This window comes from Palaemon carinicauda, chromosome 21 (genome assembly GCF_036898095.1).
Source record: "Palaemon carinicauda isolate YSFRI2023 chromosome 21, ASM3689809v2, whole genome shotgun sequence".
NCBI lineage: Eukaryota > Metazoa > Arthropoda > Malacostraca > Decapoda > Palaemonidae > Palaemon > Palaemon carinicauda.
Genome location: NC_090745.1, coordinates 50,351,235 through 50,370,359, shown reverse-complemented (window position 1 = coordinate 50,370,359; position 19,125 = coordinate 50,351,235). Strand labels below are relative to the sequence as shown.

Sequence of the window (19,125 nt, the reverse complement as noted above, 5' to 3'; positions counted from 1 at the left end):
AAAACTAAAGCTTTTATGTTCGACAAGAATGTTAAATGTAGATCTTTATATTTTAAGTTCAACAAACATGAGAGATATTGTTAACACATATACTTCTGAGATTTTTAGTTTTCTTTAGCATTGAAGTTGAAAAAATAACTGATCATTTATCTAAGGAATACAATAAAATACTTGCTCATGAGACTGTACTACTTTGTGTGCTGTTAGATTGTGATATTATCGGGGAAAGAGAATATTCTATCCATGGTAGATTAAAGATACTAAGCGTATTTATATACTCCACAAGTTGGAAACTATATGAACACCATTAAAAACTCAAACAAGCGTTTCTTTTACCAAACGAATATTTGATCGCTGACGTATTTTCCGAAATAGAGCCAATAGTCTTACTGAAATTTCTTGGACACTGAAGTGAGTAAAATTGTGCATACGTCTTTGCTACTTATTCATAAGATTTGCACATACTAGTGATTACCAGAAACAATACACCTGAGAATAAGTAATCTACGAAAAGCCACAGCTATGAAAAATATTTATGTAGATAATTCCAAATCTTCAAATCTTGAATTCCAAATCTTGAATAGGACTTTTCACCACATGACCTTAAAACATAATTCCTTTACCAATAAAATCAAACTCTTCTTACAGATTAACTGACTGCAATTAACTAGGATGTTATTATTAATTAGAATATGATATTAGAGAAATTTGTGATATCCAGTGACTCAACATTAAAAGTGCTGAAGAGGCTCTTCAAAATTATTGTTTAATAAAAATATCTGGTACAAAATTAAAATTTCCCTCACATAAACTGGGTGAATCTCATATAACTGTTGAAACCTGTCGAATCATCGCCCCTATAAAAATGAGAAGAAAAAAAGCTAAAGATGTCGATAACAAACAAAAGTGGCAACTTCCGCTTCAGATCCAGACTTGCATATGTTATCCTTTATATCTTCGCTCTCCCCTCGCACTGAGAGCAACTTGTTTTAACTTGTCTGCATACTCCATTGTCAACTGTTAACAGAACCGGTTGCTGTTTTGACAAGAAATAGCATGTCTGAATTTTGTGACCTTCTTACCGGGACCTTGTGTGTATATATACTCGATGTGTCATGATAAAGTCACTACGGGCTGCAAGATTGCAAAAGCCCGTGTCTGGGCAAAAGGGCCAGGCAATCTTCAACATCAACAACAATGATAAAGTCACTTATTTGCTTTCATTTCGCCTTTGAATCACAACCTACTCTTGGCTCGTCACACTAGTGAATCCATCAGTGATTATGCAACATCCCTAGGCAATGTGAAATAAAATAAAGTAATTCAAATAATATGATTTCAAATGAAATACACCAAACCTATAACGCAAATTATGGTTTACAACAAATAAAATGAGCATCACGTTGAAGCAATTCTATCCCATTTTCAAATTGATCGCGTTCATTTAATCAAGGATTATTAGACGCAATTCCTATATGTAGGGAATTCAGGTCAAATTGATAGTTGAAAACATTCATTTTCACATCCGAACTAGAAAAAATAGCTTGAATATCAGATTTTGGATAAAAGTCAATCAACCAAATTTTGCCTGAATATTCAACAATTCCAAATTATTCAATAATTCAATAAAAACTCCAATACGAGTCGAATATCTTTACTCAATTGTCTGTTGAATAAGGATAGTAAAGAATGAAGACAAAATCTCCTGTGAAATACAGAATGACACGGTAAAGATTACTGGTCGTAATGTACCAGTAGAAATCCATGCTTTATATTATAATTCACATTAAACACGTTTGACGTTTTCATTGTATGAAATTGTAAGCCATTAAACCACATGAATCAAAGTTATAAACATTATTTTAGTTTTAGTAAGGTCAGGCAGGCAAAAAATCTTACATTATGTGGTTAGCAAGAAGAATCCTCTATATGTTTTAAAGAAAAAAAATATCTTTGGAACCATTCATCAAATATCATTGTATAATGTAGAAACACTAAAATCACATGGCACATCTTCACTAGACCATCAGAGTTAAATCAAATCATTTGAGTTCCATTTGATACTTTTCATGAAAGTTTAAAAACTCCAGCGGGCAGCTCATCAATTCCTCGGGGTTCTTAAATAGAGATTTCCTTGATGGCCAGCTTAAGTTAATTTAAAGAACACAAGATTTTCAATTCAGCAGCTGTTTTGAATGGTAGTAAGGTTTATGTCGCATGTCAGGCTCGAATATGAATGCAGCAAGCAAATTTGTTTCCTTGCCATTAAATAAGGTTTCTTCAAGAACTAACAATGGATATTGTCCTTTTCTTTTGATAAAATAATGTTTTTATCATAGTGTAAAATTCATTAATGTTACCACAGGCATATCCAAGTTCAATTTGACTAGAGAACACCAGGACTAGTTCGCACATTCTATGGACGCTTTTACTACAGAAATTTCTTCATTTCAATAGAACAATATTGAATTTCCTATTAGATAGAAATGAGGCTCAATGTGACAGGTAACGATGTTCATTAGGGACTTCCATCTATTGACTTTATACACAATTGAGAGGAACAATAAGGATCGTTCTTTTTAGAATAACTCAAAATATTATATGATCATCGCATATTGTTTACTTACAAATTGAATTCTTTGTACTTTCTGGTAGTAATTCTAAGCTTTATTTGATTTGTCTTTAAATTTCGAGGCAATGATGATATTATTTTGTACCATTTTACAAATATTTGCTGTTTGGCTACTTACAAAAGCTAAATTTAAATCAAACTTTTCAATATCAATATCTCAAGCAATTGATCATCATTTTCTAAAATAACAGATTAATTAAACCATTGAGTTCATTCATGGAATGTGTCATTCTGGATTTTCAACCATAGAGCCAGGGATCAAACGAGTGTCCCCATACGGAACAGTATACTATGAGCTCAATATGGCGTGGTTATCTAAATGAAAAACACAGTAATCCATCTGTTAATTTATTCTTTCTAATTTATCGTGGTATTATTCCTTATTTCATATGTCTGCCATTTGTATTTTAAGTTAGTGAGTGGCCCGTGAAGTTACTAGTCTAAAAATAAAATTTTATTTCTCAGGAAACAGGTAAAATTGATGTGTAATTGTAATACATCCTTTAATACTCCTGTTATCAATAACTTAGGATTAAGCTAAGCAGGGTTATAAATGATATACTATATATGCAAATCACATAATTGTCTCCAAGTGAATTCTTCAAGTATTTTACCTCAGAATTTTGATCTTCCAGAAGATGCCTTGGAACTTCCACTCCATTGACTTTTGCTGCTTTCTCGATTATTTCAATTGCTTCTTTCCGTCTCCCTTGAGATACCAACCAACGGACACTTTCTGGCATTATCCTGAAAAGAAAAGCACGCTAATATTCTTCTGCAATTTGAAAATAAATCGGATTTTGACCGAAGCGAAAAATCTATTTTTGGGTGAGATCGCCATGTCGTCCTGATGGAAGTTCCTATGGTAGCTTCAAAAGGATATATTGTATACTACAGTGAAATTCCCAGAGAATTAACCTTCAGGTTACAGAATTCTAACTCCTGGAGCGAATATCCTTAAAATTTTCTCAAGGATATCGCATAAAATCAGAGGATGTATTCTTGACACGTCACATAGCAATCTCTACCACAAATAGCGTTAACGCTTTGAGGGGGACGTGGCAAAAGAATAGAAGGGGGCCGTAACAAGGTTACCCCCGTTCCCGTACTACTATTGACCACCACCCCAGCGCCATTCCCAGGATGGCGGATATTCCTTGTAGCATTGAGCGTGGAGCTACAGATACAGTATGCCAGGGAGGGAACTGTGAAGATCCTTTCTTTTAAGAAAGAAGGGTGGGTCCATCAGGACGACATGGCGATCTCACCCAAAAATAGATTTTTCGCTTCGCTCAAAATCCGTTTTTTGGGCTCAAGCCATGTCGTCCTGACGGAAGTATACAAGAGCATTAATGTATCTGTGGATTTTCATCAGTGCCTTAACCTTGGGACAACCTTTTTATGATCATTTGGATTAATCGAGACAAATGACGTTACAGTTATCTGTCGTTATCACTAATTATCTCCGATGTTAGTGCTTCCTGCCCCCTACAGGGAAGAGTCATTCTAGATGGTAAAAAGGGGGGTCTCAAGGTAAGCATACATTGTATGGACAAACATAAGAATACACCAGATGAACAAACCGTCTCGTAGTTTGGGAAAATTACCAAATACTTAACAGTGTTTCTTAATTCCATTGTTTGTGAGCATACAAATATATAAAAATACATACTTTGGACTATAAACATGCAATTGTTGGGCGAGTTAGGACGCAATTACATTCTAATAAACGTTTACTAGTAAGTAAAACGAATGTAGCATGATAACGGAACTATACCTGTAACCTGTACAGAGATTATCTTTCTTTCTTGGAAAGCAAGAAATGATGAGTGCCACTCTCAGATTCAAGAGAATTATAAAACAAATTATCTTCATAATTCCTGTACTGGTTACTTTTATCGACACTGTGTACTACGTACACCGGCACAAGTGCCATCTGTATAATTCCACACCTGGGATTTTGAACAGAGCTAGTGTCACCATGGTAACACTTGATCAAAGGAAGTCACACCCTAAGAGGAATGACCTCTTCTCCCTTTAATTGACAGTCCCAGTCAATTATCTGTTCATCGTAGAATTAGACGGCGGGTTAAGTATTCTACCCGACGTCACCACATACTGCTTCAGATCATGGACTTGCTTAGCATAGTGTTTGTAGAACACTGTGGATGATTCTCACCCAGTATATGTGCGAGGACATTTGAAGTCCAAACCATTGACTGCCTATAACAGTAATTAGGGGGGAAGGTTTTAATACACTACCTGCCGCCAATACATAGTGTTTCAGTTCATGCACCTGTTTCGCATAGTGTTCATAAAACACTCTGGATGATTTCCATTCAGTGTATGAACGAAGACGCTCAAAGTCCATATACTGAACGAAGTTCAGTGATGACGCAATCTTTCTCGGATCATGACCTGCGGGAGTACTGTCAGGATCCACTCTACTAATAAAGTAGGTGAGCTTCGCCCTCAGTTGTTTTAGGGATAAATTTGATCCAGAGGTTTCTCCTTTAAAGAGCTGTCCTCCCCTGAAGTATGAAGTTCTACGAAGATAGACCTTTAGACACTCTACCGGACATAGAGAGACATTTTCCTTCAGAGGGCATATTCTCCAGGGACCCCATCTTTTAGTTGGTAGCTCATTCTTAGCGAGAAAGGATGGATCAGGGAAGAGATTCAGTTCTCCTGTTTCTGAGAACTGAATGTGGCCCTCATCCCTAGAAAGGGCCACTTTTTCACTAACTCTAGCCCCTGAGGCTATAGCGAACAGAAAAATAACCTTTTGGGTTAGATCCTTAAGCAAACTATCTTCATTGTTCAAGGATGAGGCATAATGTAGGACCTTGTCCAAAGACCAAGAGATGGGCTTTGGTGGTGCAGCAGGCCTATGCCTCGCACATGCCTTCAGGATCTTATTAAAGATCTCATTCGCCAAGTCTACTTGAAAGGCATAGAGAAGAGGTCTAGGCAAGGCTGACTTGCACATAGTTATCGTGTTGGCCACCAAACCCTGGTTATGAAGATGGATAAAGAAGGACATGCAGAAATTCAATGAAATCTCTCTCAGTCCTTTTGCTTTTACGAAAGCAACCCACTTTTTCCATGATGACTCATATTGTCTTCTAGTTGAGTTAAACTTGTATTCCTCTAAGAATTCTATATTGCCTTTTGAGATCCCAAATCTTTTCTTAACCGCTAGGGCAAGAAAATCATGCAATGAAGGGTTTGGGTTCTCTATAATAAATCAAAGGCAATTAATCTCTGAACCTTCTGGAGTTGTCCCTCCTGGAAGGATCTCAGCATGTTGAGGACTCTCAGCAGGTAATTGGACAGGATGAACTGGAAATCCTAAGTCTATCCCTTCCATTTCAGAGACATGATGTTTATCATTTAAATTAGAGGATCCTCGTATGGGGCTACATATCAAGGTAGATCCTTGACAGTTCTTGTAATGAAGAGGTCGGATTGCAGTTCGTAGACTTGTTCCCATCTGGGAGAGAATAGCTCTGCGTCTGTGGACCATCCTAACTCTATTGGCCTGAGCCTGAATAGAGCATCCACTATCACATTGCAGATTGGTTGTATGTGAACTGCTGACAGGTGCTATCCCTTTAGGTAAGGGATGGCTAACTACAGTTAAACTGTATGAGACGTTTCTTAGCATTGTCGAATGCAGCGTCTCGTTATCGCTTCGGAGTCCCAGATCAGCTGTAGACAATCTGATCTGCTTGGAGAGAGTTTCCCTACTCATGACTGGACCAACATGGTCTTGGGATTTTCGGGCTTTGACCTTTGTTACGGAAGCGATTAAGGAAGAACTGCTATCGGTCTTTTTAGGCCTCTTCGAGCGTTTGATGCTTGTTTTCTCCAGGTTCCCAGTGCATCTTGCAGCTGTGCTCTTAGCACAGGGCCTGCCTTCATTGCGAACTGGAGAGAGAACAGGGTTCCTCCCAGTTCTCGTTTTGGGAATCTGAAATTTATCTTTCATCCACGATGTTCCGGGGACCGGACCATTTCTTCGGATGTTCATAGACCAGCCACCTTGGGTGCTGCCCACCCCAGCCTCTTGTCCAGGAACATTGTTGCCTGAACCTTTCTTAGGCTTAAATATTGCGTGATTGTGTCTGCTAATTTTATGAAGGCAGCTAGGACTCTGTCTAGTCTGACGAGTGTTTTTCTTAGGAAGTGCGTTACTTTGTGTAACCTGAATCCTAGATAGGAGGGGAAAGGGTGATTGACTGGAAGCTGGCGATAGACGACTTTCAGGTCTGGTAAGACTATAGGCATTATTTTTTGCAGTGGGGTCCTTATGTTCAGGAGGAGAAACCTCTTGGACTCGTTGTTTTATTTGGACTTGTTGAGTGGCGATAAGTCTTGAATACAACGGCCTTCCCTGGAATTCGGTGGACTAAAGTTTCCTTACCACCTGTATGCTCCAGAGCTCTCAGGTAAACTCCTCCAGGAGGGTTTTGGATAATCGGAGGAGTAGAGGAAATGGTAGTAGAGATATCTCCACCTCTCAACTTACTCCCATCTTGATTAGGCCATGGACCCAAAGATCGAAGGTCCAGTGATCCTAAAGGAATCTCCTTCCTACTAGAAGTAATTCTATGCTACGACTGATCAGTAGGAATCTCTTTTCGACCATCTGTCTGTGACATCTCGGTCACTACAACTGTGGATCGTTGTTGAACCGCTCGAAATGGATGTCCAGACCTCTCCATCTTCCTTTTAGGTTGGGGACCCACAACCTTAGAAGATTCTCTTTTTGAAAGGATGCCCCACTTTTGGAGAAGTCCTACTTTCTCCGTGGAGGTGTTCTTAATCACTTCCTTGACTACCTCGTCTGGAAAGAGGTCTTTACCCCAGATGTTGGAAGATATTAGCTTTCTTGTATCGTGTTTCGTCGTTGTGTTAGCTAACACGAACTCCCTACATGTTCTTCTAGCCTTTATGAAGGCATAAAGGTCTTTTACCAAAGTAGCCATATGTAATATGTATTTTGGCTAAAACCTTAAGCATGTCTGGGGTATCTTGATGAGCCGAACAGAACTCTACGTAGTTCTGTAGAGATAAGGAGGCTGCAAGTCTCTCCTTTGTTTCTTGTTCGTCCTGTAAAAGAAACTCAGATAATTTTGGAAGATTTTCCTTAAATTGTCGACTGGCGACATCCGCCTCAAGTCTTCCTACTGAAAAGGTGAAATGGGCCTCCTTCCAGTTCTTCTCCTGTCTGGGAAATGCTAGTGACAGAGGCTCGCACTCCTTGAGTGTAGGGCATGGTTTACCTATCTCTATTGCCTCAGTGACATATTTGAAAGCCTTCTCCGTAAAGGGGAATAAAATTGAAACAGGAGCAAGAAAGGAAGAGTGCTTGTTACCCGGTGTGGATACCTTCGACACCAAGTAACCCGCCTATTCTATGCTGCTTGATAAGATAGCCTGTGCTTTATTATTGTCGAGAATCATAACCTCCTTTGATTCCGTTCCTTTTTCTGATGTTGGTTCATCCTTCAGTCTAATGAAACAGTTCGGGAAAGCGTCAAAGCTTAGCCAGAACTGGATTCTGTCCAAAGGAACAGCACCTATCTTCTCCAAGATGTAGAGTTTGCCGTTTAAAATCAGCATTAGCTCTGCAAACCTCCAGAGATTGGTTTTGGACCATGTCAGAAGGTCTTGATCTATGAGTCTTTTGTACGACCCTTTAGGAGCGACAAGTGGAGCTTTACCAAGCTCTACCTTGCATTTCGCTTCCTGCTTTGTGCTCTGTTTGCACAAATTTTCTACTAGATTCTTGACTTGGGCCCATAAATGGTTCATTCCATCTAAAAGAGGGATAGAAGGCGGAGATATCGATGTCGTTGGCTCATGAGCCTGTTGGGACGGAGAAAATTCCAACCCGACATTCTCCCCTTCTTCCCGTGGGCGGATTTTGCCCTCCGTCCCGAAGGTTATCTGGCCATAGGGAAATGTACCTCGTGTCCGGGGTACCACTATTTCCTTACTCGCTGTTGGAAATAGTAACCTACGCATTTTGTCATTAGGCAGGTAAGGTCCCGGAGAGATTTTGTGAAAGCCTTTCACCCAGTTGCGTAGTTTGAAACGAGTTGCATCCCTAGTCGCCACCGACTTGGGAATTTTTAAACCTTCGGACAATAGGGCCCGACATACTTTGCAGGCCTGCGGGTTCCAATACTGCAGGTGTTCGGAAATAATATTGCAGGGGGCATGAAACCTGCATGCACTATGTCCATAAAAACACTTACTCTTAGTTTTGCAGAAGACTGCAACACATGACATCTGGCCTTCCTCCTGTAAAGAATTGAAAACAATATGAGTATACGATTGATTATCTCACTGATAACCAATAAATAAAAAGTCCTATTTTAACAGAATAGCTTAGGATAGCAAGCTATAAAGGGATAATAGGAGACACATACTTGTGTATCTCTTGTAAGCAAATGTTGGTACCTCCCCTCAGTATTAAGTGATAGGAATTTCCTTTTCGAAGGAATTCCAACTGAAAAAGGGGTTTACTAACCCCTAGGGATAGGGAAATGTAAACTTCACTGTCCCTTTCATACTAAATACTGTGGAGGTACGGAAGACTGATCTCCCAGTCAACTTAACGAAGAAACACTATTCCTTCAATGTAAGAGTGGCTGCAGCATAAGCTCACATGAGGATACCCAAGATTTGCTAGAAATAGTTATTGCATAATCATACTGTAGTTTTCTATTTACAGTATGCACTATATTGCAATATACTGGCTACTGTATAATTATATATAGTATGGAAAGGAAAGACATATATATGTATATATCCCACCCAACTTATTTGCTGTGACCCCCCTTACAAAATTAAAACATAGAGTTTCCTAATCATGGAGACTCGAGGATAAGGGCTCTGCCCTTTAAAGGTTAGGAGTGTAATCCCCAGTTCTTAAAATTTTAATATTGCAGGGTAACCTGAAGACTGATTTCTAATCAGAATATTGAAGAATTGAATTCTTTCAATATGAGATTGGGTTCCAAAAATATTTGGGGAGGATTTTCAAATATATTGGAAAAGCACTACTAGCATGAAATATACAGAAGCTTTCTATTTGCAGTATATCCTATACTGCAGAAATACTAACTACCTGTATAAACATATACATATACTAATACTACCTTCTCCAGAAAGAAGGTTCAAATGGAAGGGGAGAATATAAAATTCAACCTTCCATCCAGCTACAGTACTGTCACCGGCAAGGATCTGTCTAAACCTTGCCGGCCGGGGCTGCTGGACAGTACTGCCGGCCAGTAAGTCGGCGTGCTGCCGGTTGAGCAGGCACCATTCTGTACCGGCCTGGTAGGCAGCACCCTGGCAGTAGCCACTGTTACTAGCAGTTCAAGAAAGAACTGAAGAACCTTTATAAACAGAAGGGACTTCCCACTTACCGCCAACATGGCCAGCAGCTGCTGGCCGGCAGCTGCCCTATTTGCCTGCCAGCAGTCACCATGACTGCCGGCCGGCAGCAGCCATGACTGCCGGCCGGTAGTAGTCTTTTTTGCCGGCTGGCAACCAAAATGGCCGGCAGCTCACAGCTGTCATTACTGTCGGCCGACAGATATTAAGACTGCCGGCCGACAGATATTAAGACTGCCGGCCGGCAGCTATCAACTATAAAAGGGGGAGTCTGGTCGATCCCGGCAACCCACCGGCAACAGTAAGGTTGCCGGGATTTGCCAACAAAAAAGGATAGAAGGGAAGGGAAAAGAGGGTCCTGTGAAAGATACAGCAGGAGCCGGCCATAGCCTGTTCTGCCCCACCTAACAACTCCGTTCCTGTATTAGAACTATCCCAGGCAGCTAAAGAATTCTATTCCTTAGCCTAGGGTTAGATTAATACAAATAAGAGTCAGGTAGCACCCTCGCCACCACCTCTAAAGGAAAGGAAACGGGGTTGCAGTGCCAGTGTTCCCTAAGCATAAGAAGAATTCTATTCCTCAGCCTAGGGTCCACTAACATAGGACTAGTCTGCTAGGTCACAGGAAGAAGGGTCATATCGTACAGACCCTTCAGGAGTGGCCTAGGGAGGTCTAGCCTCCTATGGCAGCAGCCTAATGTAGCAAAATAATTCTATTCATCTTGCCAGGTAGCTATCGACCACAGACTAAATACTCTGAGATTCTGGCCAAAACCCCAAAATCCTGCATCTGCGGTTACAGAAGAAGGGCAGAAAAACCGAAGGAAAGTCATGCCTGAATTAAAAACTCAGAGGGAAGAGGGATTACCCTTAAATTCCCTTTTTGAGAGGGGTAAAGTTCGTCCAATTAAAAGAGATACCTACCTCTGCATAATTGAAATTACAAGGGTAACCGGGGAGTGTCTAACGTATAATAACACGCCTATGTTAGGAACCTAGGCGAGAGGAGATCTCGGTTACCTCACTCACCGAGACTCAAACTATACGATCGACATGGAAAGGAGAAATATGCACAATGTAAATATCTTTACAATAATATATTGCCTAAATAGCTAACAAAATAAAATAATTAGTTAATGATATATGAAGCTATTTAAAAACCGGGAAGTCGTTCTGCTAACGAAATAACATGCCCAACGAACAACAGCACTCATAGCGCCTCCGGTACAGGCTACCTCTAAACACAATAAATTACTCAAATTTCACTGTGAAAAGGGAGCTAAGAAACTATCCATTGTAAAGACCCAATACTCAACTTTCCGAAGGCGAAAGAAGTTGGAGAATGCATAATAAATCCTTGAAAATCGATCGAAAGGTTAGATCAACAGGGAACACCACTGAGCGAAATCGCTACAAAATTAGGAATATCCGCCATCCTGGGAATGGCGCTGGGGTGGTGGTCAATAGTAGTACGGGAACGGGGGTTACCTTGTTACGGCCCCCTTCTATTCTTTTGCCACGTCCCCCTCAAAGCGTTAACGCTATTTGGGGAAGAGATTGCTATGTGACGTGTCAAGAATACATCCTCTGATTTTATGCGATATCCTTGAGAAAATTTTAAGGATATTCGCTCCAGGAGTTAGAATTCTGGAGCCTGAAGGTTAATTCTCTGAGAATATCACTGTAGTATATAAGATATCCTTTTGAAGCTACCATAAGAACTTCCATCAGGACGATATGGCTTGAGCCCAAAAAAGTATTTTTAAATTTTTTGCTTTAATTGATAATTCATTTTCTTTATTCACAAGTATGATGATATAGAGATTTTATAAAGTAAAATTCACTATATATTCTTTCCCCTAACTTAAAAAAACAGACCCATCTTCCGTCTTTTTTTCAATTAAAATACCTAACATAACTTTCTAATGTCGTGAGATTACTGTGAAAAAAAGAAACACAAAAATAATTAAAAAGCTGCAGTAGGAACCTAGAAATTAGTCATTTTCATGGACAAATATCAATAATAAAAGAGAAACATATCAGTTCCAAATACAACGCTTAGACTAATTTCCATTAAAATTATCTGTCAAATAATGATGTATGGATAAACCACCCGGTTTCTACGGAAGATTAGAAAAATGGCTCATTCTTAAAAGTTAATGATTTTTTACATTTTATCACAGTAGCAATGTGATCATTTCTGTTATAACTAGTTTCACAATGTGATATATATTATAATTACTCATATTTTTTATTCTTTTAGTCATATACATATATATATATATATATATATATATATATATATATATATATATATATATATATATATATATATATATATATATATATATATATATATATATATATATATATATATATATATATATATATATATATATATTGTAACATTATTGCTTTATATTTCTAAATTATTTAAGTTTTTATAGATGTATAAGGTTAAATTGTACTGTAGAATTATTGTTTTCTTGCTTTAATTGTTTGTCTTTTCACTGGTGGTTATGTTAGTGGTTATAATGGACTAACGGCTGTTTTATATTTTCAAGTGGTGTTGGTTACGTGGCTGCGCTCCAGCGTGAACAGAGTTTTGGAGGGGCTTTTTTTGAGGATGGTTCCTTAGTGTGTTTCTGAGCCTTGTAGGGCACGACATTTGTGATTGGATCTATATTATTCCACGCCTTTGCAGAGCCACATTGTGAAGCTATTGAGCTTGTTTTGGATATCCTTTCTCTGCAGCAAGGACGTCTCATCATACATTCTGTGCACTGCCCTTGGTTCAGTAAAAGCCAAGGGGACCTCTCTGTCCCAAGGTAATAATATTTATACCTATTTAAGTATCGTGATCACGACCTGTCAGCTGACGTCATTACTGGAGCTTGTGAAAGCCTTTCAATCAAACCAGCCATCGTCCACTAGATAGGGATATTTAGTTTGTATTTGTTAGGATGTTCTCACTTTTCGTTGGCCTTCTCCTTTCTGGACCCTCTCTCCTTTTAGTATGTTTGTGTTGATGACCTTTCTTTAATTGTGTAATTGTTTTCTTTTGCAGGGAGTTTAAGAGTGAGTGTATCATTTATTATTGTATTATTGTGGTTCAGGTGTCATTTCTGTCTAAATATTATGTATTAAAATTAAGGAGATTTTTGTGGTATTTTCTTTGTCCCCTTGAGTTGACTTTACACTCGTATTGATGTTTGGATACTATTCCACCTTTAGTGGACTTAGTACGTTATGATGGTGAATACTATTTGATAAGTGTAGTGTTTTGTGTGGTGGTCAAAGCCAGCCATCACAAGTGGCGACCGTGACAGGATATTCCGTTCCTGAGTATTCACCAGTGTTTGTGCAAAGTTAATTCTTGGGGTAATTTTTCAGGCAGTGTATTTTCACCTCCTCGTTGTTTTGTGCAAATTTAGTATTTTGTTTGAATAGGTAATCATGGTTGTTAACGTACTAGAACTCCTTGGAGGAGAGGGATGGCAAGAGAGGTTGGCAGAGTTAAATAGGGAAGACTTGGAAATTGTATCAGAACATTTTGAATTGGAATATGATGTGTCCATAAGAAAGGGTGTATTGCTATTGCACATTTATGATTATGTTAAAACTGTAAAGACAGGTGGGGAACAAGAGGTGAAACCGGATGAAGTAGTGTCTATAGAAATTTTGGATAAGCAGATTGTCCTGAGACAAATGGAATTTGAAATGGAAAAGTTTAAGGCAGGGGGAAGAGAAAAAGAGAGGTAGCATGAGATTGCCATGAGAAACCCAGGTTCTTTTTCCCCCGCCCATTCCCCAAATAGGTTAGTAACTCCTGGTATTAATTTATCGCAGGCTCTCAAATTTGTACCTAAATTTGAAGAAAATAATGTAGCAGAGTTTTTTGTATCGTTTGAGAGGATTGCTGCAAGGTTGGAGTGGCCCCAAGAGTATTGGACCACTCTTATACAAAGTAAATTGGTTGGAAGAGCTCAGAGGGTATATGTAACGCTGGAGGAGGATCTATCAGCAGATTATGAGAGTGTAAAGGCTATTGTCTTGAAGGCCTATGAGTTAGTCCCTGAAGCTTATAGGCAACGCTTCCGGAACTTAGAAAAATGTAGGGAACAAACTTTTGTTGAATTTGCCAGGGCAAAGGAACAGTATGCTAGCGATTGGTTCAAGTCCAAGGAGGTGGGAGATTTTGAGAAGTAGAAGGAGTTAATGTTGGTGGAGGAGTTTAAGAGGTGTGTCCCGGATAAGCTGAAGGTCCACCTCGAAGAGTTAAAACTCGAGACTGTTCAGGAGGTAGCCATCGCTAGTGACGAATATTGCTTGTCTCATAAGAGTGAGTTAGGGGGAGTAACGACAAAGGTGAATTCTGGTTGGGTTAAGATGGGTAGGAATAATAATGCTAATCCTAATAATAATGCTAAGGTGTTTAGTAGAAATAATCAGGGAAGTAATAATAATCAGGGTAATGCTAATAATAATTTTTCTCCTAACAGAGGCAATAGGCCAAATATATACAATCCAGAGAAATTGAAAACATTAACGTGCTTCTTTTGCAATAAGAAGGGGCATGTAAAGAGCATGTGTTATGCGTTTAGAAAATCCCAAAATGCTAATGTTAGGCCAGTAATGGGCGTGGAAGAGAGAGAGAGAGAACCTACCCCAACAACATCCGCTGATCAATGACTACCTGGTTGTTTTGACAGATATTTGTCCTTCGGTAGTGTCTCCTTCGCCAATTCGTCCGAGAAAAGACGAGTGCGTATTTTGCGTGATACTGGTGCACCTCAGTCTTTGATACTAAGGGAGGCATTACCTTGTAATTTTGTACCCAAAAGTGGGGAATTTGTGTTATTGGCTGGTTTTCCTGATTCCGTAAAGTCGTATGCTATTGAAAATTTTAATTTAATCTGTCCTTCCTTTGCAGGGAATTTGAAATTGGCCATAGTTGATAAATTCCCGGTTAAGGAGGTTGATGTTGTGTTAGGGAATGATGTGGCTATGAAGAATAATAATTGTCCGATATTGATAAACCCTGATAGTGAAGTAGCAGCAGTTACTCGTTCTAGTGCTAGAATTGTTGACGCTGCAGAGTCAACAATTGATGTAGATTTAAGTAGTTTAGATCGTAGTGATAGCCTAGCTGTAGATCTTGGAATGTTAACGGACAAGTTAAATTGGACTACTGAAGAGTTAATCAAAGCCCAGAAAAAGGAGTTTCGGGAACTCCCTATCGAGTCAGGGGAGGTGTCTGATATGACTGGTCCCAAATTTAAGATAATTAATAATATTTTATATAGGTTGAGTAGGCCTATAGGGGTGGATAATGTTGATTATGAAATTGTGAAACAGATAATGGTTCCTTTTGGTAACAGGAAGGAGTTAATGTCATTGGCGCACGAAACTGGTCTGGCCGGCCATTTTGGAATTCATAAAACTTCTTGCAAATTGTTAGGGAATTATTATTGGCCGAAGTTGAAGGCAGATGTAAAGAAGTTTGTCAATAGTTGTGATGTGTGCCAGAGGGTCAGTAAACCCAATCAGCGGATTCCAAAATCGCCTCTATGTCCTATTCCTGTAGTTTCCGAACCTTTTAAGGAAGTCATTATTGATGTGGTTGGACCATTACCGAAGACGCGTAGTGGTAATGAGTATATTTTGACAATCATGGATAGGATGTCTCGATATCCCGAGGCAATACCACTACGTACAATAAAAAGTGTTAAAATTGTAGATGTACTAATTGACTTTTTTACCAGGTTTGGGATGCCTAAGATTATTCAACCGGATTGTGGTTCTAATTTTGTTAGCAGGTATTTCAGAGATGAAATGGCAGAGTTAAATATAAAACATGTGACCTCTTCTCCATATCATCCGGAAAGCCAGGGAGCTCTGGAGAGATTTCATCAGACCCTGAAATCCATGGTAAAGAAATATTGTTTGATTAATGGTTCTGAATGGGATAAGGAATTACCTTATTTGTTGTTCGCTTTTCGTTCTGTCCCAAGTCAGTCTTTAGGTTTTTCGCCTTTCAGCCTTGTGTTTGGCCATTGTGTTCGAGGTCCTCTTGATGTGGTTCGTGAGTCTTAGGAGGGAGACGTCCCTGAGGTTAATTTATTGGATTATGTGTCTAATCTAGGCGATAAATTAACCAAGGCTTGGAAATTTGCGGGTGAAAACTTATTATGTAGCCAAAAAAAAAATGAAGTTTTTCTTTGATAGAAGGTCCAAGGCACGCGACTTTGCGGTAGGCGATAAAGTATTGGTTTTGTTACCCTTCCCAGGGAATCCATTGAAAGCTTCTTTTCCAGGTCCTTGGAAAATTTTGAAAAAAATAAGTGAAGTTAACTATTTAGTGGAGACACCTCAAAGAAGGAAACCTTTTCAAATGTGTCATGTAAATATGTTGAAAGCTTATATGGAACAGGAAAAAGTCATTCCTGTGGCAGCTATTGGGAACACGGTAGATTCTGAGAACAATAACCATATTTCTTTTTCAGAGGGGGAGGGTATTGATGATAATTGTTTTAATGGATGTGAATGGCGGTCGGATAATAGAAAGTCTTTGGAAAAATTTTCGGGAGTAATTCCACATTTAGGTAAGGAAGAACAAAGGTCTTTGAAAAATTTAGTATCTAATTATAAAGAATTATTTTCGGATGTGCTGGGTAGGACTTCGGTCCTTGAACATGATGTATAGGTAGGTAGTGCCACTCCTGTGAAACAATCTCCTTACAGGTTGAATCCCTTCAAAAATGAGGTTGTAGCAAAGGAAGTGGATTATATGCTAAAACATGACCTAATTGAACCTAGTCAAAGTCCTTGGTCATCACCTGTTGTATTGGTAAAGAAATCCGACGGTGATTTCAGGTTATGTTTTGATTACCGTAAGTTGAATGAGTTATCTAAATCTGATTGTTATCCATTACCTCGAATTGAGGATTGTATTGATCGAATGGGGAAGGCCAAATACATTAGCAAATTCGATTTGTTGAAAGGTTATTGGCAAGTTCCTCTTTCAAAGCGGGCAAGGGCCCTGTCTGCTTTTGTAACACCACAGGGATTGTTTCAATGGAAGGTTATGCCGTTTTGTATGAAGAATGCGGCTGCCACCTTTCAGAGGTTAATGAATACTTTAGTCCATGGTTTAGAAGGATGTGTTGTGTATATTGATGATATTGTTATTTATAGCGATGATTGGGAAACCCATTTAAAACGTATTAGGGCACTATTTGAGGTGTTGAAAAAGGCAAATTTGGTAATTAATTTAAAGAAAAGCGATTTCGCAAAGGGGAAGGTGGTATATTTGGGTCATGAGGTTGGTAATGGTAAAGTTGCTCCTAAGCAGGCCAATATCGAAAGTATTGAAAACATGGTAGTCCCTAAATGTAGGAGGGAGGTCAGAAGATTCCTTGGTTTGAGTGAGTATTACCGAAGGTTTGTTAGGAATTTTTCGGATATAGCCGATCCGTTAACAAATCTCTTGAGAAAGAAGGTAGCATTTGTCTGGACGGATGAAACGCAAAGGGCTTTTGATAATTTATAAAGAGTTTTAATTAATTCCCCTGTCTTGAGAGCTCCTGATTTTGACCTTCCTTTTTCTCTTGCCACGGATGCAAGTGACGTTGGTGTAGGAGCGGTGTTGTTGCAGAATGACGAGCAGGGAGTTTCTCATCCTGTCGCATTCTTTTCAAAATAATTGTCCCCCGCCCAACGTAGGTATTCAACTGTGGAGAAAGAGACTCTTGCGTTAATATTCGCTATTAATCATTTTCAGGTTTATCTCTCCTCCTCAGATACACCTATTAAGGTCTTGACAGATCATAATCCCCTGACCTTCATCAGCAGATACAAGAATAAAAATCAATGATTGATGAGGTGGAGTCTCATGCTGCAAGAATGGAATTTAGAATTTTCACACATCCCAGGAAAAGATAATATTGTTGCCGATTTTCTCTCTCGCAGCGATGAATATTAGTTGATTGACAGAGGGTTATGCAGTTATTAAAGGTAGTATCTGTATCGTTCTAATCATGGTGTGTGTGCTGTTGAAGTGGGCACGTAGTGAGTAGAAGTAAATGTATATTTAAGATTTATTAATCATGGTTTGGTTACAGAAGACTATAATGTTTTGGGTATATCATATGGGATCTTTAAGGTTAAAAGGTGAGGGTGATCACTGGTACTTTCTAATGATTGATTAATTAGATGGGTCATGGGCTCACGGGTCTGTAGCACAACACAGCCGTTTTTTAGGCGCTACAGGCTGGTGTATGAGTGGTACCCTAGACTGAGTTAAGGTTAATCTACTAAGGTTTAGAGGTGTCAGGTACGATAAGGTTTATGATAAGCTAAGAAAAGAGATAGGCACTAATCTGGTATTCTGTATTTTCAGGCTAATACTTACGCTTCATCGAGTTTGTTTGTTTGTTTGCGCAGGGGAATCTTGTGGTGGTCTTCTCTGTGTCGTTCGGTGTGTGTGTATGTATTGGACACTATGGTGATAAGTGTGATATATAACACTGAAATAGACAGTGGTTTTTGTGATCAACATTTATTGATAGTGAGTGATGTGTATCCCTGAAAATGAACAGTGTATCGAGTGTGGAAAAGGTTATAGCTTTTGGACTATATTTACAGAATCCGGTTGTTAGTGCAATGACTCTTAATTAAGTTTATTAACGATATGAGTGATGTGAAATTTTTAGGTTGGGTACCTATTTATCAGATGGTGATGTTTTGGTTTTCTGGTTTTGGAAAGTTTACTTGTGATTAATTTAGGTTTAAGATTTTTTTTAGTATTGGTTATATATTGCTATCCTTGTGAGCTGCAAACCTTGGTACTTGCCCCCCTCTTTCCTTTTGTTTGTCATGTTTTTTCAGTTTGTTTAATAATTATTTTTGAGTGTTGGTTTAATATTTAATATTTTTGAGTGTTGGTTTAATATTTCATTATGTGATAACCTGTATGTTGTAATTCAAATCACTTTAGAAAAAAAAAATTTGGGGAATTTTTTTTTTTGGTTGGGTGAGGAGGTGTAACATTATTGCTTCATATTTCTAAATTATTTAAGTTT

General features: G+C 38.8%; 1 protein-coding gene across 1 annotated transcript in view; it reads right to left on the bottom strand.

Moving 5' to 3' along the window:
* LOC137614898 (solute carrier family 22 member 21-like) overlaps positions 1–19,125 on the bottom strand; it is a 947,260-nt gene that overhangs the window by 126,486 nt on the left and 801,649 nt on the right. Inside the window, exon 10 of the mRNA XM_068344556.1 lies at positions 3,247–3,379. Within this exon, the coding sequence (XP_068200657.1) occupies positions 3,247–3,379 (133 nt within the window). The remainder of the gene's footprint in view (positions 1–3,246; positions 3,380–19,125) is intronic.